Consider the following 23521-nt stretch of genomic DNA (forward strand, 5'->3'; position numbering starts at 1 on the left):
GTTACTCGCGGCATGCAGGCGTGAAATCAATTTGCAAAGAGAGGTGTCGGGATGTCCGTGATCATTACAGTCCAGTCCAAGATGTGGGGAGTTTACAGCTCTTATAATCATCAAGTGAATTTCTATCAATTACACGTCGGTTGTTGTTATCCTTCACACCAAGCAAATCCCTACTTCGTGTTCAGCTGGTCTTTTGCACATTTGCAATGATGGGTGCCCCCTTGTAAGTTCCCACCAGACCGGTAATGCGGAGACCCCACGGGGAACGTCATGAGAACCAGCACTTCAAGACCTAGAACCCTGCCAGATATTTTCTCAAGATCCCACGAGACCGGTTCAGCGTGTCGGCAGTCGGTCGCGTTGAGTTGGGATTGGTCGATCGAGAAAAGGATAGGAAGAACTCGCGTCCCTGCTCATCAAATCACGCAAGAAAGACCGGTTGTCGGATTCGTACCATTTCTGACTCGATGAGGGGAGCTCGATGTTCAGCTGCTCGTTCCTTCAACACTGACCAGGTTCTGGTTGCCGTCTTTGGAAGTCGGCCGGGGGTCTCCATGCTCCCCCACTCACGGTTGACGAATCATCATCGCACTGCTCCGGTTGCCGATCGTTCGCCGACTACCGTAGTTTGCATTAGCCTGGAAGCAACGCAGTGCCCACCTCGGGCAGTAGACGTCTCATCCAGGACCGATCCGACCGGATTTCACCCGAGTTGTCCACGAATCGATCCTATTTGAGATGACGGGAAGGCATAATAGACGTCAGGGAGTGTTTGTTCTTCCAATATTTCCATCTCTTTCTTCTGTATCAAACAAAACGCTCAGTCGTACCATCATGGAGTCCCAAAACCGCCCCAACATTGTCTTCATTATGGCAGACGATCATGCCGCCAAGTCTATCTCTTGCTACGGTGCTGGTATCAATAGCACCCCCAATCTTGACAGAATTGCCCAAGAAGGCATGCTATTTCATCATTGCTATGTCACCAACAGTATCTGTACACCATCTCGAGCGGCAATTCTATGCGGCACGTACAACCACGTCAACAACGTCACGACCCTAGACTCCAAGCTCAACAGCAGGCTTCCGAATGTGGCCAAACAGCTCCAGACCGGAGGATATCAAACTGCAATGGTGGGCAAGTGGCATCTTGGAGAGGGTGCTAACTGCGAACCGACCGGCTTTGATTACTGGAGCATCGTCCCAGGACAGGGCGAGTACTGGGACCCTCAGTTCATCGAACCTGGTCCCCATGGCGGCAAGTCCACCATGAATCGGGTACCAGGCTACGCAACAGATGTCATCACCGACAAATGCATCGACTGGATGTCGAATCGTGACAAACAGCGCCCTTTCTTCCTCATGTGCCACCACAAGGCTCCCCACCGCAGTTGGGAGTGCGACAACAAGCACAAGGACCTCTATAAAGACCCGGTACGACTACCTGACACCTTTACGGACGATTATAAAAACCGAGCAAATGCTGCCAAAGTCGCCAAGATGCGTGTCGCCGAGGACCTCACCTATGGAGACCTTGGGATTGTCCAGCCTGAGGGGCCCAGCAGTGAAGTTGGCCAGAAGATGATCGACATTTGGTGGTGGAACGATCGCAAAATTCCTGCCCCTGAGGACGTCACAAAGCTCAAGCTAGTCTGCAAAGATGACGGCACAGTCTTCACTTTCAAGACTAAGGAGGAGCTCGCAGAGTTCAAGTTCCAGAGATACATGCAACGATATTTGCGAACGATACAAAGCATCGATGACAACGTCGGCAGAATGCTCGACTGGCTAGAGTCAGAGGATCTTGCAAAAAACACTATCGTCATCTATACATCTGACCAGGGCTTCTTTTTGGGTGAACACGGTTGGTTCGACAAAAGGTTCATGTACGAAGAAAGCTTTCAGATGCCGTTCATGATCCGATACCCCAAGGCCATTAAGCCGCAGTCTGTGTGCAATGATATTATTTGTAACGTGGACTTTGCACCAACCTTCCTCGACTTTGCCGGTGTCCGGATCCCGAGCTACATGCAGGGGCGATCCATTCGACCTCTCCTCCTCGGAGAAGATCGAGTCGAGCCGTCTTGGCAGCAAGTGGCATACCACAGGTATTGGATGCATCGAGATGTAATCCACGAAGCATATGCGCATTATGGTGTGCGCGATCAGCGATATAAGCTGATCTACTGGTACAACGAAGATTTGGGAATGGAGGGTGCGCGTCCAGGTGGGGAAGAAAAGGAGTGGGAGCTCTTCGATTGCCAGGAGGATCCGCTCGAGCTCTTCAACTGCTACAACGACCCCAAATACCTAGGCATAGTGAAGAAGATGACAAAGCTTCTTAACGAGAAGATGGCTGAGATTGGGGACGAACCGATACATACCAAGTTGGCTGGATCAAAGTTGCTCAATGGCGTCCACTGAGAGCGCCGGGTTTTGGAGGCTAGTTGGCAAGCTCCACGTTGCAATTGCCTAAGGGAGTAGGAGCATGGGTTATGTGCCGGAGCATCAAGGCTGTCCGCGTTACCATCTCAGTTAATGATACGAAATCCGAGCACCAACCATTGCACTTGCTTGATCAGGTAGGAGCATATTCCCACGGTTAAGATTGATGCTTCTGCAGTGACTGATCGATGAACATGATCGATGTATATAAGGGCGTAAAAGTCCCAAGTCCTTGAGGTTTGAAGATTCATTATCAAACTCGAACAACAATTGCTACCTTTGATACTTCTATAAATTTACACAAAGCAAATATGTCACACAGCCGGAAATCTGTCATCAATCTGGTTCTAGGCGCCGCCAATGTGAGTTCTACCAACGCCATTGCTGGAGTATGTCTGAACATGACTATGTGCAGATCGGGGACAAGTCTATCGACGCCATGGCACGTTTTGACACACCTGACGAGGTCAGGTCTTTCCTAGACGTCTTCGCAAGGCGTGGGTATAACCAAATCGATACTTCGCGCATGTATTCACCTCATGCACCGGGAAGCTGCGAGCCTAGGCTTGCAGCTGTTTCAGCGGGTGAACGATTTGTCATCGACACCAAAGTCATGTCTTGGAAGCCAGCAACCCATGCTAAGAACGAAGTCTTGTCCGAGATCAACCTCTCGCTCGAGACATTGCGGATCCCGCAAATCAACATCGAATATCTGCATGTTCCTGACCGTGACACCCCGTTCGAGGAACCATGTAAAGCTATGACTCAGGCATACAACGAAGGAAAAATCAAGCGTTGGGGGATTTCTAATTACACAGCAGAAGAAGTCCAACGGTTTGTCGATATTTGCGAGGAATACGGCTATGTGAACCCGAGTGTTTACCAGGGTCAGTACAATGCAGTTGTACGAAGTGGCGAAAAGGATCTTTTCCCTATTCTTCGGAAGAGTGGGATTGCTTTCTACGCGTACAGCCCCGCTGCTGGAGGCTTGTTTGCTGGCAATCACAAAAACGCCAAGGCTGGTGGGCGATGGGACAGATCGGTGAGCACACTCCCCCAACAGGCGGCGCTGCCTGTCTCGCTCGGTGTGCTGATTATGGATTCTTTCATCACAAGATTTCCTCTGGCGAGGTGTATGCAAATCTCTACTTAAGACCCTCCATCATGGCCGCCACCGAAAAGGCACTTGAAACCGCATCTCGGCACGGCATCGCCGGTCACGCCGTTGCGCTTCGTTGGACGGCACATCACAGCCTTCTTAGTAGCAAGCACGGCGACTCGATCATCATTGGTGCTTCTAGCGTGAATCAGTTGGAGTCCAACATTGACATGATTGAACAAGGACCATTGCCGCACGATGTGGTGGCTGCTATCGAAGCGGTGTATGAGGAGATCGGCGACGAAATTCCGTACCATTTCTAGGGAGACCCATCATTCATGTTTCTTTATGCGGAGAACTGCGAGGAGCTAGTCCTAATGTAGTAGGAGCAACTCTTGGCGAACTTCAAGGCAGTTTTTCGGCGAGTTTTGTGCTGACAAATGTGGATTCTTTCATACCAATGATAATCTGACTCGGAACTGACTCTCAAGAGCGCAACTTGCCTGCGAACGCTTCATCTAAGTCGCCACGATTTTCCTTCATCTTCTTCAGCCTGATTCTAGGTCACTCTTGAAATGGAGTTCATTACTATGGTCCTCCCGGCTCAAAAAGACTCGGCCAACCTGAGACGGCAGGCTCATTCCCATGCTGCTCGTGTTGCTCACGCTCGGGCAAGAAGGCGTCGCATGGTGGAGCACACGCAACGTAGAGAAATATCGGGGGTCGCAGAAGGTGACAGCGAGGGTGCCGATTCAGAGGAGCGCATGTCAAGTAATTGGAAAAATTTGGCATCATTCGTACGTGACGAAATAACTCTGGTGCTTCCGCCAAATATTTCTGGGGCGTTCGAGCACGAACCCTTGGCGAGCTTTCTTGGGTCACTCACACCAAGAGAGCATTACATGTTTCAGCATTGTGAGTTGCACTTAATTCCAGTATCATGATACGTCGTCGGTGATAAGTCGATTGCAACGTGCACAAGTGAGCTGACCACACTCCTAGATGTTCAAGTTGTCGTGCCCGAAATGCTTAGTCAATGCCCAGTATTAAATTACATGGGCAAGCACAACGACCATGTACGAAATAATTGGGTGCTTCTAAGCTCTGAAGACACAGACTTTCTCAAAGGTTTCTTACTTGCGGCCTGCCGCCACCTTTCTACTGTCAAGTCAGAAAAGGAGTACGCCGAAATCGCCATTCAATACAAACTCAGGTATATCCAAGACCTTCGGCACACGATCTTGTCAGATGGTCCTTCGTCGAGACGTGAAGCCGTCACAAGAGCCCTGGTTTTAGCATTCGACGATGTATGTCATGTGATGACTTTCAACGCAATGGCTGCGCTGACTGTCACCCTAGATTATGATTCAGGACATATCAATGGCTTCAAACCACGTACTCGGAGCTATAAATATCATTCAAGCGGCAGGAGGCAGTCAAGTACTTGGCTTGAGTGACCTCGTTCGCTACATTCTTTACAACTGTGTGCACGCAAAGCGGCTTCTAGACTGGATGCCGGTACTTGATTGAATCACTTGAGTTTCACCCTCCACCATGGTAGTAATGAATATACCGGCAGAGCCCTTTTGCAATTGAGCTATCGGCCGAATAGAGACAAAAGATGGCAAACACAATAGAAACAAAAGATTTCAGATCCACAGATATTATAATATAGACAACACAGACAAAACGGTCAACAAAGGCAGCAGATACCACCAGAAATACCTTTCGATCGTGTGAAACTGAAAGATTAGAATAGCCCGGATCCCATCAGAAGTAGTGCTCGTCTGCTTCCATCGGCCACTCATCGAGACCCCAGGTTTCGTTCCAGTCGCCCCAAAATCTTGTATCGGAGGCTTCAACTAGGTTTTCGACCATTGGCGCGTCCTCATTCCACTCAGTCGCACCTGAAATCAAATCTGCGGTAGATGCTTCCGCCAAGCTTAAACTTTGGCTTGATGTGGTGTTACTTACTGGAACCTCGACGCTGCGAGACCTATGGGCCATTGCATGCTGTGTTTGTTTCGTTGCTTCATTCGAAGAGCTTACTGCAGCCGAACTGTCGTCAACAAATCGCGCTTGTCTCAATATGCTATGAACGGCCAGGTTCTGGTGTTTCTTCGCCATAATTGCGAATTTTGGTCGATGTGGACTTGTCTTCCCACTATCCAGCGGAGGAATATGATCATTCCCAGGTGTTGATGGCTGATATGCCGCGATAGCACATTCTAGGTCGTCAATAATGAAACGTGCTATTGTTGAGCCTTTGAATAGACTATGTATGACATTGAATGTTGAATTGGCCTTGTTAAGAGCTGTATCCGGATCGAGACCCGAATTATATGGGTTGAGATTGGATTTGCCGAGGAAAAGCAGTATCCGTGTTGCATGATAGCTGCAAATGGCGATGTCAACATCGGGTACTCTTATATCAAGTCTTAGTTCACTGAAGTCGTGGAGAATCTCAAGGATAGATGTGGCATGCTGAAAGCATTCTGTTGCAGCCGTTGCCATAAACTTTTGAGAGACTGCGCTAAGAACAACGTCTGACGCAGCCTCGGAGTAACCGGAGAGAAAAAGGCGATGCAAATCGCAATGTCCTTGGTGCGATGACAAGTGCGATACTACATACCTCAAGAGCCAACGAGACGTCGAGTGCTTCCGTAGAGTCGCCTTACAGTATGGTTCGACCTTCAGCGCCTGGAGACCATGTGAGAATGACTTTGCGAGAGCTTCAAGTTGCGGTAGCGGTGTTCCAGAGAGCCACATCTGCCGCTTCAATCTTGAAACATCTCTCCTTATAGTAGCCGCTCGAATGATTGTGGAGAGAAGCCCGCACTCAGGATCGCTCCCCAGAGACAAAGAGGGCGAGTCCTCATTGGTCTCGGGGTTGTGGAGCAATGTAAGTTCCTCTTCAGAGCAAGGGAATTTCAGATAGACATTCTCAAATGGGCAAAGCTCGCATTCGGGCAGACCGTTCGAAAAATGCCCATCCAAAAGTATCAAACACCACATAAGTCGACGCCTAATCTCTTGGGCAAGTGGGTGTATGTCTGTCCGCTCGTACTGCAATCGAAGAGCACTTGCTGCTCTAGAAACAATTGATGAAAGCATGAACGCCTTTTGAAATCCGCCAGTCTCGATGTGGTACTGACAGATGAGAAGCAGTGCCTGGGTGCGGAAGATTGTGGGATGCTCCAAATGAGACCATACTAGGTTCTCTGCCCTCTGAACCCATACCGAGGTTGAGTCTGGATGAACAGCGGCGCGATGCAGACGGGTTGCGGAAATAGCGCATATGGAAAGAATCAGGCTTTCATCGAGGCTACCCTCTTGACATCGTTGCCTTATTGACCGTTCATGCAAGAAAGAATACAAAGGAAGAGGATAAAGATGGTTGAAGAAATCATCTACTAGTTGGATTTGTGTGTCAGTAGGTGGCAAGGCCTGAGCCCGTGGGTCCGAATGATAGTTTCGTCGAGGTTGCTCGAGATTGACAAGACTTGACTCTGCAGCACTCAAAGACACTGTGGAGTCTGAAACGTTGGAACCATCGGCTTTCTCGGAATCATCATGAACGGCGACCGTTCCCAATGATTGTTTGGTCTGATTTTGGGATCTGCGTCGTTTTGCTTCTGGATATTCACAGTCTCGACCCCGCCGCCGACAGCCGGCGCAAGTTGGGCTTTCGCCTGAACACTTGATTTTCTGCGCGCGGCATTCGTTACAAGCCCGCTCGCCGCGTCGACGCTCTAATTGTGTCGGTGTCGGGTCCGAGGCCAAGGAAGTTGCTTCAAAGGAACACCGGTAACCGAGGCGTTTGCAGGCTGTACAGCCATTCGGCCAGCCCTGGCATCTGACCTGACTGGCGTTTTAGTCACCGAGTAAACGTACATGCTTGGGAGGCTTACCTTTCTAGTTCGACATTGATAGCACGTGGTCCTAGATCTAGGTGCCGGCATAGCTTCCCGTTTCCCCTTCTACTGAAGAATGGTGAAGGGATTATGGTGTGAGGCCTGACTCGAATGAAGAATTGGGTGGAGATGCCGCCGAGATCCGGCTTCCGCCGGGAATGGGCACGCGGGCCGGTCTGTCTCCAACCTGGGCATGTCACTCTCCACACCGCGTCAAACCGAGGTGACAGGGTCCGGACGGCGGCTCAGAGCATGGAGGCAAATCAATAATCTACCTCAGTTTTACCAAAATAGCTAGTATGTCTGTATGATGTAAAGTCCAGACTGCACTTCCCCTTCACAGCTTGTACGTACCGTGCGGCGATGAAAGGACTTGTTGAGTCATTGAGCTGAGTTCTTGCCCTGCGACCCAAGGTCTTTGCTTCTTAAAATTGATCAAATAAATATGGCCAGATCCGACGCTACAGCGCTCTTTCACAATGTGCAAATGCCTTCCATTGCAAGTCAAATCTGAATGCTCAAATGCTCCCCGAAGAAACTCCTCCTGCTTGTACAGGCCGTTTTCCATAAATAGACCAACTAGAAAGATTTCGTTAGCTCGCGGGACATCAGTTGCAACTGCTCTTCAGGCTTTGTCCACTTACATTGAGAAATACGCATGGATATTCCTGTCAGAGAACTCTTTCAGATTCTCTTCCATCAAAGCAAGGACATTCTCCCTTGTCCAGCCGAGCATTCTTGTTAGCAGGGCCATACATATTCCTTCCCATCCTCTGACCAGGTTTTCGTTATGCCAGACCCCTAGTTCTTTATGTCGTATTTCTCTCGGCCATGTATTTGTAGGCCACTTGAAATGTAGGAGGGTGACGTCAGTGAATCCAGCCTCCATCACGATTGATTTCAATTCCTTGACGTCCTGGTATGGCCGTCCGTATAGTGTTGAGGCCTGCTGTAGTAATCGTGCCGTTCTCGAGACTGAGTGCTCTGGTCGCAAAGTGCCATCGTCGGATAATGGGGTAATATCAACCTCGACTAATTCCAGCCACCCGCCAGGATTGAGATTGCTTGAGACAAAATTAGGCATGCTCACATCGAAGACGCAGTTGACCTACTCGTAGCATTTTCGAATATACTCATTCCAGTCACCAACAGATGAGTTCATCATTCGACTATGGATGTAGTCGAAATTTCGACCGAAAGACCATGGCTCCTCAAAGTCTGCTATCTCGAACCGCACGTTTGGTGGCAAGCTAGAATATCAGCATCAATATTTGGTCATAAGAAGCGGCTGGGCAAGGCTATACAAATCTGGCTGCACCGGAGAAAGGTCTATCCCACGAACCTGCAACGCATAAGCATAATATTAGGGTTGCGAGGATAATAACAAACCTCTGCTTCTGGGTGCTCGTCTCCAAAATCTATCGCCCAGATCCCAGTCCCAGTCCCGATATCGAGTACGTGGCCAGCGCTGGCTCCCTTATCGCAGGGAGGGGCCATTCCGAGCTTGTCGCTGAAAGTGAGTAGGAATAGAGTATGTTGCAAATCTGGCTCGCATATTAGACACATGAATCTTGATGGGGAAAGATCGCGTTGGCTCTCGCCTACATGTGTATGATTCAAAAGGCATGGTTGTTGAGAGGCCTTCACTAGAGTGGGTGAAGGCGACGATGCAGGTATTGGGTGGTTAGGGCAGATAGAGGGGTCACAAGAGCAGAGTCCCGATGACTGAAGATGATGGAAGACATGTCACTGACAGTATGAATGAACCAACTGAACTATTGAAAGGAACTCACCAAGTCTCTCAATTTCCTTCTTATCATTGGGGATGTTGTATTCTGAAATTCTCATTCAGCCTAGAGCTCTCGGCGAAGCACGGTTCCCCTTGCTTCACAATACTCACTTCCATCCTTATATCTGTGATAAGTTCTACCATTTTCAACGCGATAGTCCATGATAGAACTTGCAAGACTCCCTCTTGATGAAGCAAGGGTTTGCTGGACAAGATGTCGGAGTCAGCTCCGCTGGTAGATTGAACACATGGCGAAAGATCACATCAAATATTGGAGGCAGGCACTGACAATTCCAATGGCTGAGTCGTTATCCTATCAAAAAGTTAGACTTCTCAATTGTAAACGAGAAGAATGAAAGATCACCTGATCGTCAGCCTCGATGACGACCTCGCGATCGGGCACGTTATTAGGCCAAGTGGCATGTTCCACCGCATGTGCGACATCGAAGTTGTCGACGTCCTCCATGCTGAGGTCGTCCATGTGGAATGAGGCTGAACCAACAAGCTGGGTCAGCGCGAGATGGTTCCAACGCGACCCAAAACGGTGTCCTGGAACGCGGGATGTATTTAAATGCAGGGTGGGCCGACCCCTCACCCGAACTCTGGCCAATGAATAGGCATGTTCACCGACGGACGTTATGCCTGCAAGAGACACATCACCGCTGCTTCAGAGCGAATGAGAGCCGAGAAAGCGGCTGGGATTTCGTGCCACTGTAGGGCCTATGTGCCAATTGTCACTGCCAACCAACACACTGTCTGCAGTTTGCTCAGCCAGGCGCATAAATAGCCCTGCCGAAGGTGCCATTGAGACGTCTGCCCCACGGCCGCAGTGGATGCAGCTAAGAGGTTGCAGCTGGGTGAGAGTCATTGACTTGCGTCAAAATTGTAAATCTGACAGAAGCAGACTACTCTCAGAGGGCCCAAGGCACACTTCTTCAGGCGGCAAGACAACGCATTCGATGCCCTAGAGGATGATAGTTGACCATTAAGATCGGACTAGCCCCCGTTCTAAAACCCCCGACAAAACGCTGTGAAGACAGTGCACGCGGTCCAAACTCGATGCTTGCGAAAGGATCTCCGATTCCCGTTGCGCTGCAGCAGGGCCACCTAGTATCCCTGCTTTTGCATCCCAACTTGCTAGGGGATAAGACTCACCGGAACTTCTCTGGGCAGTCCAAGACGGTGCTAATCCCCTTTCTCCCATAACCTTGGCCGGAATGGTCGGCGATTCAATTCGACGATCATTGCTTGTCACTACCTTGGGTGAAAAACGACGATCTTCATCTCGATGCAAACGCCACTCTCCGAGGTTGCAGTCAGCACAAAATGATACATAGCACGAGTACATACACCGACGTTCAAAGTTGCATTCAAGTGCGCTATGTGCTCAGGTGTACAGGCCTAATGGAGTGCAGCACATCCCTATCCCTCCTCGGCTCTCACCATAACCAATCCATAAATCTAGCCTATTAGCTGCGGTCGGGATACCTGTGATTTGAACAAGCTTACCTCCCATAACGCGTCGCCGGGGGCTTGATAACCAAAGCAGCCTCATGCGCTTCAACTTCAGCTAGTCCAGTCCTGAAGTCCATGTCCTCGGGCTTGACGATTGACGTGTGCTTTACTATTTTCCAACCAACGAATATGATCACTAAGAGCGTCAGTCTCCGTTCCTACTGAAACATCGAAGACTGAAACATGAGTCCATGATCAGTCTGAGTGGAAAGCATACGAAAAAACACAAGCGTAAAGTATGCCGTAAAGAAACCAGAGAAACTCCAATGGCCCTTGATGAAAACTCCTAGTGACATGTCAGAAATACGCTCCTAGAGGTTGTCCGGTCTCGACTTGCCATGGCCATTCGTAAGCAGGATAATGCCGACCCAGAAGATGGCGAAGTAGTTGGAGTAGGCTTGAAAACTATCAGTGTCATATTTCAAAGGTCCAGGACATTGTACTCACGTGTTAACTTGCTTCTAAAAGGAAGACTTGCGGCATCGATTCCCTGCGCCACCAGGCCTTTATGAAACTGAAGGTTTGCCACCTGCACGAATTAGCAATTTGTAGTAAGCATCAATCCAGTGCATCGAAGCTCACCATCATGAGAATGTAAGCAATCATGATAGCTGTGGATCCCAGATTGATAAACCAATTTAGAACGACAGCAGAAGCTGTATTGCAAGTCATGAAGGCAAGAGAAGCAACGGTGGTAGACAGGACCAATGCCGGAATGGGAACTCCTGTCTTTGTTGTTTTGGCAAAGAGTTTGGGTGCTCTTCCATGTTTGGCGAGACCAAATACGGTTCGTGAAGCCTGGAAAAGGAGACAGTTTGTACAACTCCAAGCAGATGTGATGCTGAGAATAAGACGTTAGCGATGCTATCCTCAAAGGTGCAAACTGTTCTTACACAACTGCATTACAAAGATCAGGAAGGAAAGATATTTCAAGTCTGTTCATTGCAATGATGAAAGGCGACTTGGCAACTCCATTGCCACTTGCGATGGCCGTGACTGAGACTAGTGTCAGCATTGTGGAGACATCGTCGAGTGACAAACATTAGAACTGACGCATGGTGGGGTCATTGTACGGTACTAGCAGCCCAACTGCGAAGACTGAGAGAATAAAGAAGAAGATCAACCGATAGATAACACGCCTGACAGCTTTGGGGATATTGCGGCGCGGGTTGACGGCCTCCGATGCGCAGTTGGCAATGAAGTCAGGGCCGCCGATGGCAAAAGCCGCCGTGTTGAAGACCCCCCAGATGGATAAGAATCGGCCTGTGGTTCCCGTTGCGTATGTCTCGTTGAAAGCCCCAGGGTCTCTCCAGTATCTAAAGCCGATGCGGTCGTGTTTAGGATTGCCGCCGAGGACAACGACGAAGGTGAACAGCAGAAAACCAAAGATCAGGAAGATCTTGAAGATTGAAGCATAGAACTCTACCTCACCAAAGTACTTGACCGCAAGGCAGTTGAGAACGAAAACGACTCCTAATGTGCAGGCTACCCAGACGCCGGGGTTGATATCCGGGAACCAGTAAGACCAAAGGCCAGCCAAGGCGGTGCAATCGGCGGCGGTGAAAATCCTGCAGAGAAAATTATCAGCTCAAAGATCCCCGCGTTTACCCAGTCCAAAACTTACATCCTGAGAAAAGAAATCATGTTAAGGTCACGTTATCAGGTTCTGCTTGGTGTGCTAAGGTTACTCACATGCTGAATTCGGGTAGAGTTAGCATGCTGACATTTGACCTCACAACGGAACCATTACCTGTATGCGTACACCCATCCCATGGCCACACCGGCACTTTCATCAACGAACCGTCCAATGTCTAAGATGTTGAGTTATCCCGTAGGGTCAGTGTGGATAACAGCATATCCCTTACGTGTGACGAATGAGCCTGGGACAGGTAAAAATGCCGACATTTCTCCCATGGCGTGAGCAATGCAAAGAAGAAAAATGCACCTATAAGAAGTCAGGCCATGGGGAAAGGGCCTATGCTATGCGATTTCCTCACCAAATGGAGTATCCGATGAGAAGGCCAGCGGGTCCAGCACTACTAAGCACGCCCGATGTGCCAACGAAAAGACCTTGGATTGTCAGTCATTGCGCGGATTCATATTTTGACCATGACACCTATGCCCTAGTTGGTTGAATTTCTATGTCAACTCACCTGTTCCAATGACCCCAGAAATTGCCAGTAATTGGATGTGATGCGAATGCAACCCTCTATGAACTCCATATTCGGAAAGTTGAATGGCAGAAATCTGGCCTCGGTCGTTCAGCAACTATCACCATCGGTCAGCTTTCGTATTCTGCACGAGGAGCTAGACGAAGAAGCTCACAGAGCTAGAGTCATGAAGGTCCGGAGCGTTTGCTCCCTTCTTTTCGTCATCCATCATGTTGAGAGTTGCGAATCCGGTTGAAGTTTTGCGAATGTGATGTGATCTTAGACGGCTGAGTCTTGAGTTCATCCAATTCTCAGGACACCATCGATCTGATATACTGCGACGGATGAGGCGACGAACTCCTACATTATTATATCACTGATGTTCAATGGTTTGCTGCTATCAGAACCGGCAGAATCTAAGCCCTACTAGCCTGCAAAGCCCACTTCAGCTTGATGCTGACATGACTCCTTAAGGCGCGCTTAACTTGAGGTTGTAACTCCAATTGTCCGTACTGGTCGGATTCTGGCTAAGGCGCGCTTATCTCCAACTTGGTATGCGTCACCAAAAATGACAATTCGCTATCACGGATCTGAACAATAAATAAGGCGCGCTTATCTTTGTCTGCTGAAATGCGGGACTTGCGGGGTGCGTGCTTGCAACCCCGCGATATGTCCGCTAGGATCCCCCGTCACAAAGACGGCATACCTACCAAATCGGGTCACCCACAGACAAACGAACAAGAGGGATTTGATCGATGCAATATTCCCACCCAGCTGGAACCCTGCCCCTTCACTGTTAGGCGCGAATATCAGTGAGCATCCGCCGGTCCACGCCAGTTTACTTGCATGTATTAATTGCCCTGGGCGACTGAGAGCTCGGAAGATACAAATAAGTATTGAGTGGCGATGACCATAATTATTATTCTCTTTAGTACGCTTCAAGTCTGATTTCTACCTCTGAAGCCACGATTACCTTCGACATGGTTTTTATTTGGTCTCTGTCATTCTTCGCATGCGTCCTCGTGGCGTTGCTACGATGGCAGAGGCGACGCGTCGGACAGACGCCGGCTGCTATGCCTACAGATCAAAGTAGTGACTCTTTCACTTTGCCCTTCTATTTGTTTGGCAATCAGTCCAAGTCCAGTGCTGACCGTCTCAAAGAGCCTCTGGTGTATCCAGAACCTTCCCCCGACCACGCATTTGACATGGCAACGACCATGCCACCGAAGTTCCGGGCGTTCCGTTACTCCTACTTGAGACAGTACGTTGTATCAAGTTATGCCTATATGTGATATAATATAAGGCTCATTGATCACCTACTCCAGTACAGTGGATGTTCGAAAATTGGACAAGGATTCTTTGGTTCTTGTAAGTGCCTCCGGTGGATTGGTTGAACACGATGCTCATTAACCTCTCTTTCTTAGCTGGACAATGAATGGCCACGGTACTTCCAAACAAAGGTCCGTCGTCTGGCGGATCGTGGAGACAAAATCGTTCAAACCATGCCTGTCGCTCGCGATGCAGCATGGGAGCTTTGTCAAGATCTGGCTGAGTTTCTCTCTCGACGGTATCCCTCAGTGTACCGAATTACGCGCGCTAAAGATAATACGCAAGGCTGGTATGGACTGGGTTTGATTACCGAAATTGAGATGCCAGTTATGGGGGCCGCTTATGACTTGAGCAAACATGACCCTTTGACAGTACATTGCCCTTTTTCCTATGCCATAGCGCTTGCGAGTTGACTAACAACAACAGGTTGCTGGCCTCATCCAACCAGCTGACATCAACATCCTGGTCAAGGGTACCGATGGCTATTATCAGCTTGCTGCCATGATGCTTGGGATCGGAGGTTAGTTACCACCTTGATGCCATATCAAGGCTGTGGCTAATAAATCTTTCGGAAAGGGGGGCAGAGAATCAAGGACAAGAGTAAGACTCTTTGAAGTCATGACCCTCAATCAGTCAGTCAGACTTTGCTGACATCATGCAAGTTGGCAAAACGCTAGCAGATCTTCACTTCTCGGGCCATGTTCCGCATTACAAGGAGCAGCTCCAGCGGCCACTTGATCAGTAAGTCCTTTCACGGCAGCTTACACATCGCAAAATCTCACAGATTCGTTTTAGCTTCCTCTCCAAGCTCAAGTTTGAGAGTCCAATCCAACGGAACAGTAAGATCACCCCTTCTGATTTGTGTTACACAGGTACTGACTTGCACCAGCCACTTCTATCTCGATACATGGTGAGTCTGCTCCCAACTCTGCATCTACTTCTGCGGCTTCGACAGTGTGCTTACTTGCCGTCTCTAACTCTCAACAGACGAATATCACTGGCCTGCTCTAACTATGGGACCGGAGGACGACTGGGATCCAGAACTCCGCGGTCCCGGAATCAGCACTTCCAGCTACGGCAAGTGGAAACCGCCGAGTCCAGTCAAGGACATTTCTCAGCTGTGGTTCCGCCAAGAGCGTCAAACTTTGCGGCGGCTCCCACGGTCTGGTGCAGTTGTGTGGATGGTTCACACGTACATTGAGCCTCTTGTCAAATTCGTCCAGGAGCCAGGTGTTCCGGGGCGTTTGGCGTCTTTCGTCCGTAGCTGGGATGATGAACTGGCCCTGTAAGTACACCTTTTTCCATATCACTTGCTAACTGACAGCTGACCTGTGATGCTCATCATGCAGCCACAAGGGTCGCCACCTTTATGCCGATGTCCTTCTACCATACCTAGATGATCTCCATAAGAAGCAAGTTAAAAGCGGAATGTGTGAAGACGGACAACTGCCGAGCAAGTTCCCGTTCTAGTAGGCTTCCAAGTGCAAGGGGGTTAGTAATCCTGCGGTTCATGAATATGGGTGGAATTCGGACACGGCACACTGAATTACGAAATTCAAAATGGAGGGGTGATCATGTCACTTGGTCTCTGTGTAACAAAATGCCAGACGTTTTTTTTTCTGGTCAGAGTATTGTATCAAGATCAAGGGTTTCGTTTGTCATGAGAAACCAAGTCCAGAGTAGTAGCAAATTAAACTACCTGTGTATCAAACCTTACCATCCATTTTGTAAGAAAGCTGGAGATACCGGGGTTTGGCTCGGTACCAATCTCCAAGAAGCCTCTTATCTCTGTGGGTCCGGTCAACGCCAACCCCGAAGATGCTCATTCGTTATCGCCCGAAGATTACCGGGAAGCTGGCGATAACCTCTGTGATATGCACCCCACATATTCCCCAGAAACTCAACGATAACACCATCTGACGGTGGTGACCACGATCAACCGACCAAATCTGCAATGGTACAACAATCGACGCCGAGTTCCAAGGGCAGGCGATCAGTAACCGGCTGTATCGGCTGTAGGTTACGTCGTAAGAAGTGCAACGAAGAGAAGCCTCACTGCTCCAATTGCTTGCGCAATGCTATCCTATGCACATGGCCTGAAGCTGACAACAAGGAGCACGCCCAGCTCTTGCGGAGAACAAATCCCACACGCAGGCGCTCCAGGTCATCCAGACCAAACCTTGCGATAGCAGATTCGCGGACCGAAGGACCAAATCTCGTCGCCCTCGCCGGCTCCAAGCAGGATGAAGGGAACCATAAAAGGTCTCTTGATGAAACTTTTGGCACCCTCCAAAGATCCGTTGATCTTCTTTCAGCAAGGGGACCTATGATATCCCAGGAGTCTCGCAATCTTTTTCATCACTATGCCCACCGCACGAACAAAGCCATGGCCGTTTGCCAAGGCAACAGGAACCCATTTCTGGCAGAGCTCGTCCCCATGGCCATGTCGAACGATCTAATTCTGCATGCCTTGCTGGCACTGAGTGGTGTTCACCAAGCAGATCTCGCTGGACTTCCAGTTGACCAATTGACATGGGTACATTACGGCCAGGCGATCCAGGGCCAGAAATTCGGGCTGACTTTGATGGCTCAGGGAGACAAAGAGCCTCTTGTGCCGCTGTTGGTGACCGCCATCATTCTATGTGCTACCGAGGTATGTTCGAGCATTCTTCAACCTCATTTGACCGTCGGTCTCTGTGACCATCGTCCTCTATGATTTCCTTCATCCATACCAAACCAGAGATTAGCTTTATACAAAACGTAAACTGACCCTCTTTCAGACATTCAGACTCAACGCAGGAGCTCAAGCATTGTCTCATCTGAAAGCCGTTCGCGTACTTCTTCATGAGGCATCAAGCCTATCCAACTCTCAGCTCGGGCCTGATACTCGAGCCTTCCTCAAAGAAAGATACGCCTACATCATGACTCTTGCCCACATCAGTATGGGACAGGAATCAGACCTGTGGGTGCAGGAAGACATTGCGCACCTTTTCCCTACGTCCAGAGCCGAGCCAGAAAGTCATTTTACGTCTGGCTGTGTGCACGAACTTTTTGGCCTCGTTCCTACGGTGTCAGTGGTAGCTCGAAGAACACGAGACGAACTTCGGCGAGGGATAGGTTTGGGTGAAGCCGTGATCGAGTGCTGGAGGCTTCGTTCAATCATACTGTCGTGGCAGCCTCGCTCGAATGACGAGGTTTACAGGTTATGTGGACAACTGTATCAACAGACCTTGCTGGTGTACTTGGAGTCTGCCCTGGACAGTGATACAGGCTGTATGGCAAGTCGGGGGTCTGACCTGAGCTTGACGGAGAAGACTCTGGACGATTTCATCCGTTTTCTGAAGATGGTCCCAACTGACTCTCCCATCTCGACCAGTATGTGCTGGCCACTGGCCATCTTTGGATCATTTGCCAAATCTACAGAGCAAAAGAATTTCATCAGCAGACGGCTAGAGGAGCTGTCGTTGATGTATGCAACGCAAAGCGTTCGAGACACTCAGAGACTATTGGAGATGATCTGGGAGCAAAAGGACCCTGATATGGAAAGCCCACTTTGTTTTGCCGACTTTATGAAGAAGGAGGGTAAGACGGTACTATTCTTCTAATGACACCAATCTTTTCCCAAGCTACTGCGTGACCAAGTAGAAACACAATAACGTCCTGGACTCCCAAATATCCAACAAAAGATTCAAAGAACCATTATTCACATTCCTACCTTGGCTTCCACAAGCCACCAATGTTCACAGATAATGTCAAGGTTATTCGTATCGTGATATGCAATGTGAGTTTTGCTAGCCACGCAGTCCCCCACACACGCCGTCGTTACTATTAATTACTATCTATCGTCGTCGTCTATCGTCGTCGTCTATAATCGTTATTCATCGTCATCATTACTACAACTGCCCCTTTTATGTTTTCTATTGCTATCGTCCTAATCCAAGCATGACGTGTATTCTAATTGAAACTATAGAGGAATGACACTGTCCGGATAACTAACTGACACTGCTAATTAGATGTCTTTTGATTCTGGCATGGACTCCAATGAACACTTCAAGGCCCCTTGACAGAACCTCACGGCTGATTGACAGTGTCTGTGTCAATGCCCTTTAGATATCATCATACAGAACTTTCCATCTATTCAACCCTCAAGTACACATCCTCAAAGCCTTATCAAACACTGCTTCTTCTTCTTCACATGCCACCTGTCCAACACAACCCCCAGTTGCCACAATCCAGATCGTCCATCATCGCACAGACATCCCACACGTGTCCAACGCCAAAATCCCCCCAAGCCGTCTCTCACAACCGTGCCCTCCATCCCGTCGGCCGCCGCCAAACAGCCCAAAACCGAGCGCACTTGCCTAGCCTGCCGCCGGTCCCCTCCATCGCTGCTGACATCCTACACCCCCCATTCCACCCAAAAACCCCGACTGCTCCCCGACTACTCCCCGAAGCCGGCTCTTTCCCAGGCACCACCTTGCCCCTCGTTCCTTCCCTCAATTCCAAAAAAGCAATGACGTCTGTCCGTCTCGATCACTAGCATACGCCGGCCGATAACATCAGCTGAACCCAAACTTCCCCCCAACACAACTGGTGTCGGAAGGCAAAAAGGAAAACAAGATGGTGGTGCGGAAGCATGCAGCATGCGGCTACAGCCGAAGCACATCATGACTGATCTCACGGACTTAAACTTCCCTGGCGAGATGCTGCGGCCCTGAAGACATGGGAAGAAGCTGCTGCAGTCCCAGAAACAGGACCCAAAAGCAAGAAAGCCTGGACGGACTGCAAAAGCAAGCAGCCATCACCCCGGACGGCAAACAATTTGTAAAAAGAAGGAAAAGCAAAACGGCGCCCAGCCCAGAGGGAAAGAAGCTCGGTTCAGCTCACGCCACCGTTCGTTCGTTTCGACAAGAGGATCAACCCGGCAGACTGGACGCTGCAAAACAGCCTGTTTCTGTAAGGGAAAAGAAGCTCAGACCGCAGCCTAAGCCTCTCTTTCTCAGTATCCCCCCATCCATCCCCATCCAGCCCACCAAAAGCCTAAACGCCGTCTGTTCCTTCCCGCAGAGGCTGGGCTGGGAAATCCTCTCCATCCCTTCCGTCCATCGTCCCGGGCTGCGCGGACGGACGAACTGCCAAGGCCCAGTGACGATGGAAGGCATTTGATTTCCCGCGGCCATGGAAACAGGGATTCCCAAGGACGTCGATGAACACCTCCCAGATCAAGTCTAGAACACATCTCGAAACTAAAGACCTCAGCCCCGTCGCAAGTGTCAAAGATATCACGCCAGAAAGGCTGAGGTGAACTTGTTCTGCTGCTGCTTCGGCATCGCCCCCCGCCTCGTGATACCATTGACCCCGCAGGACCAAACCTCACAAGAAACGACGCTATTCATCCTCTTGGGTGTGGGGTCCAGGTCGGCCGGTCTGGTCTGGTCTCGCTGCAGTCTTCCAGCAAAAGAAGTCCCAGCCATAAATCCGAGACACTGCATACCAGCTCCCAGCGCCTCACAGGCGCCTTCAGATGCAAGCCTCCCCCGACCTGGAAAACCGGTGAGGCAGGCACACACAAGTCAGCTCCTCGCGAGGTCGCGACAAGACGGCTGGCGACATGAAGCTTGTGCACGCCGACGCCACTTCCCCGTCATCTCCTCCCCCAGGATCTCCATGAATGCCTACCCCGGCCGTGCTTTCGCAAAGGCAAGTAGGCCCGCGGGGCGGAAGACGTCGAAAAAAAAAAGAAGCAGTTCAATTTGGTTTACCGCGCATGATGCTGAGACCGTCAAAGCTGGACGAGAAGAAACTGGAATAAGAAATGATTAGTTGCGTCAGAGAAACAAGGACGCAGGGGGCATGCGTTTGCGCCGCCCGGCAGGGTCTGGGGTCGTACGCCACTGTGTATGTAGCCTGGGAAGGAAGAAGAGCGAAGGGGGGAAAAGGAACAAGGCAAAAGTTCGTCCGTCGATGCCTCATGACGGCGGTCCGGAGTATCACGGAATCGGCGTCCGATGTATGATGCCCGCCCGGGAGATGAAGTCGGCCAACTAGCCTTCTCTGCAAAGCAAGCCTTCCAACGCCACCCACAAAGTATGTCGCAATGACCTCGCACAGCCGGCCGGGGACGACGGCGTACAAGACGTGGTATCTGTCGTGCACGGCGTCTCAGGGCTGCAGTAACTCATTGCCTTAGGGCTGCCTCGTTGCCGGGCTTTGGGTGACGGGCCTGATGGTGTCGAGTCTCACAGACGGAAACGAGGTGCGTGACGGACGCGGTCGCAGCCTGGATTCGCGAGGCAACATTTGGTACAGAGTTTGATAGCTTCACATGAGGACACCAATACGAAGAGGAAGAGAGAGACATTGGCGATTAGATGGTGTAACCCACAAATCAGGGGTAGGCAATGTCGTCAAGGCGTCGCGGCGATGGATCACCTGCCAGGTCAAGTGGACGGATGACTGAGCTGATTCAGGGCAGGAATGCGCCACCATCAGATTGGATAGAGAAAACCGACTTTGCGTTGAAGTTGGTTGCTGCACCCCGCCGGGGGTTCTCGGCGGCCTCGGAAGTTGATGATTACTCGATACGGCCATGATAAGGGAGTCTCGTAAGCAGAGACCAGGTTTGAGATCTGACAAGTCGCACTTGATAACCTCCGAACTACAGCTTTTGTGTCACCCGAGAAGGCTGTCTCTCTCTGAACCCGCTGTCTCTGGTCGAATCAGATTCTTGGGTCATTCGCTGTGCCGTTCTCATAGGAAGACAAGCTGACGGGCCATCACCGCATCGACTACTGCGGACCCCGTCGAAAGGAGCAGCAGACAGTCGCACAGTCTCGGTGTGTTTGAATGGCAAGCTGCAGGGTCGGTGGAACGAGGAGCGGTCAGGGAAAGGGGTGCATACGGGCTTGTGACACCATGCTGACCTTCTCGCATCTCAGTTGGCTCGCGAGGCGCAAGCGATGCGCCATCCGATTTCATGCTTAGAGCCCGGCAGATCCATCATCATGCACATATTTCAGACGGAAGGTTGCTTGCAACTGTACCTCGTTCTGGACCAGTCCAGGGACGCGTCGCTGACGCCTGATTAAGTTCGGTTCCACATGTGCGGTCAACAGATGGGCATCTGGAATTCCAGTTGTATGGAGAGGAGGGTGCGTTTGGTGGTGAGGTGCTCATGCTAGTCAGCGGCCGTTTGGCGGCCGCTGCAAGCCAGTCGATCGTCCGTTTCAGTTGGTCAGCTCGAGTAGCTGTCTCCTGGCGACGTGACACACGCAAGCTTGCAAACGCCGCACTCAAGTACGTAAAATAAGGTAGCCATGCATGTGAACTCCCACCGCCCTGATTGTAACTGTTGATATGGCCAGTCGTTGGGCACCAGCCAGGTGAATACCTGTTCCTGGGGGCGGAGAAGTGAGCCAGATGGCAGTGGACCCCCGAGTGTCGGTGATCGAGATTAGATCCTGTAGACTGCGGGAGATCTGCCGCATGATGCTGCGTGATTTGGATGGGCCAGACAGCATCATGTCGAGCAGCAGCGACTGGTGGGCAGACTCTCGGCCATTATCCGTAAAGTTTTCGTGCACATGTCCTTGAGATCATGTCGGGGCTGGATGCGATGTTGGGAGCAACGCGGTGAGGTAGCTTCCGAAGCAAGTTTGGGTGCTTTGGGAGCTAATGAGCAGCTAGTTCCTCGGGCACCACCTCCATTGACGAGCTAGAGGTGACTTAGACATGGCTGGCGGCTAACAGGTACTCCTGGTGGCATTCTCTGACCCAGACGTGACAAGAACCTGGGAAGAGGCAAACTGAGGCCCCTCCAAGACCCGAACCAGCTGAGAGGAAGAGGACAAGCAAAAAGAAAAGGCCTGTTCTGGAGCCATGAGAATATGTCACCGCGGGCTGTGTCTGTCTGTTGACTGTCTCCGCCATCGACATTACGTGGAGTGTGGTTGTTGAAGATAGCGGGGCGCAGCGGTGGTTAGGCGCTGTCAAGGGTGTCCTTTCCCCCAGGAATCTGGAATTGGCTTCTTCCTTGCTGCGAAACCAACGTGTTCGGGTTCTTGGGTTCAGACAGCAGACACCGACTTTTCCCGCCGGGACACTCCTGCTTCGTGAGGTCCCGACATTTCAAATGGCAAGACGAGGTGAACACCGCTCGATGCCTGTGCCCTGCCCCTCCGTACGCTAGTCGTCGATCCAGCAAGGCTGTTGAACCTGAGAGATTCACAGACGAAGCTCTGGCGGCGGTGGTTGGCCAACTCGGCATGAATCACTTCTTCTAGTGACCCAGCTGATTGACAGCCCAATCCCTGCCCCCGTGAGCCTTGCGTGCCGCTCCCACAGCGGAGCTCGTGATGGCGCGGGTCTGTGCTGCAAATAGACTGTCCGAGGCGATGGAGAGGCACTGACTATCTCTCTGCTTGACGCCTTGCCAGAACTAGCATCGCCTCAGTCAACGTAGCCGATCGCCCAATCCGTCGTCATGACACTTGTGGCAAGCAAGGTGAGTAAACGATACCAGGCAATCCATGGGTCGACGCTGGCTGAAAGGTGGCTGGTGTCCACCTAAAGAAGCTTGCTACTCTGTGCGTTTGGAGCTGGTTCAAGGTTTGTTTCGATCTCGGTCTCAACGGCAGCTCGCGTGTTCTAACGGGGGTAGATCGGACGGTGTCGCCGCTAGAATGACATTTGTCTGCCTTGACAAAGACGCCTGTCCAGGAACATGGTACGCGCCCATTTAGCGGTGTGATGTAGCATCCGAACTGTGAAGCATGAGCTCTCCAATTAAGGGAGCGAGGATTTTCCCATTGTCTCTAAACACGGAGGCGATGGTTTATTACGTAGGAGATACCGAACCCACGAGAATAATGATGGGCAATGAAGCTGACGCGGTGGTCGGCCGAGATGTACATCAGAGGACCGAACCCTTGAGCCAAACAGGCATCAAGCCTGCACGAAAATCCTGTTGCTGAAGATCTTCACGACTCGTGTGGAGATTAACAGGTGCAGTGAGCGATCGTGAAGTGGAATGACGAGACCAAGAGCTCGTTATTGCTCGTAGCTTTGGCCCCCAACTGCAGTGGCAGTGAAGACAGTCAAGAGAACAAGACGGCCGCCGATGGATGCGAAGTTGGCAATATTTGATGAATCATCCACCTCTTCATTCCCTGCGAAAATCCCCGAGTCTGCAGCGGGCTCTGCAGCGGTATGGAGGGTCTCAGGCCCTCCAAGAGGACCCCTTTCGGTTGAGGATGGGGACGCTCAGAAGACGAGCGACGAA

General features: G+C 50.7%; 4 protein-coding genes across 4 annotated transcripts; 3 read left to right on the forward strand and 1 right to left on the reverse strand.

Annotated features, from left to right (window-relative positions):
• Positions 1-834: 834 nt before the first annotated feature.
• Positions 835-2424, forward strand: COL26b_004109 (uncharacterized protein; the record flags this gene model as incomplete). The annotated part of the gene is made up of 1 exon (XM_053176990.1): positions 835-2424. The coding sequence occupies one exon, from the start codon at positions 835-837 to the stop codon at positions 2422-2424; it is 1590 nt and encodes a 529-aa protein (XP_053039059.1).
• An 8649-nt stretch (positions 2425-11073) lies between these two features.
• Positions 11074-12406, reverse strand: COL26b_004110 (uncharacterized protein; the record flags this gene model as incomplete). Its single annotated transcript, XM_053176991.1, has 3 exons — positions 11074-11159; positions 11816-12330; positions 12387-12406. The coding sequence occupies 3 exons, from the start codon at positions 12404-12406 to the stop codon at positions 11074-11076; spliced, it is 621 nt and encodes a 206-aa protein (XP_053039060.1).
• Positions 12407-14896: 2490 nt separating this feature from the next.
• COL26b_004111 (uncharacterized protein) lies at positions 14897-15711 on the forward strand (the record flags this gene model as incomplete). The annotated part of the gene is made up of 5 exons (XM_053176992.1): positions 14897-14982; positions 15037-15080; positions 15131-15151; positions 15229-15526; positions 15591-15711. 5 exons carry the CDS (start codon positions 14897-14899, stop codon positions 15709-15711), a joined length of 570 nt encoding a protein of 189 aa, XP_053039061.1.
• Positions 15712-17618: 1907 nt separating this feature from the next.
• Positions 17619-17823, forward strand: COL26b_004112 (uncharacterized protein; the record flags this gene model as incomplete). Its single annotated transcript, XM_053176993.1, has 1 exon — positions 17619-17823. A coding segment is annotated over one exon (205 nt), but the record flags the coding sequence as incomplete, so codon positions are not given.
• Between the last annotated feature and the right edge of the window lie 5698 nt (positions 17824-23521).

This window comes from Colletotrichum chrysophilum (genome assembly GCF_026319265.1).
Source record: "Colletotrichum chrysophilum strain AFK26 chromosome Unknown scaffold_24, whole genome shotgun sequence".
Lineage (NCBI taxonomy): Eukaryota > Fungi > Ascomycota > Sordariomycetes > Glomerellales > Glomerellaceae > Colletotrichum > Colletotrichum chrysophilum.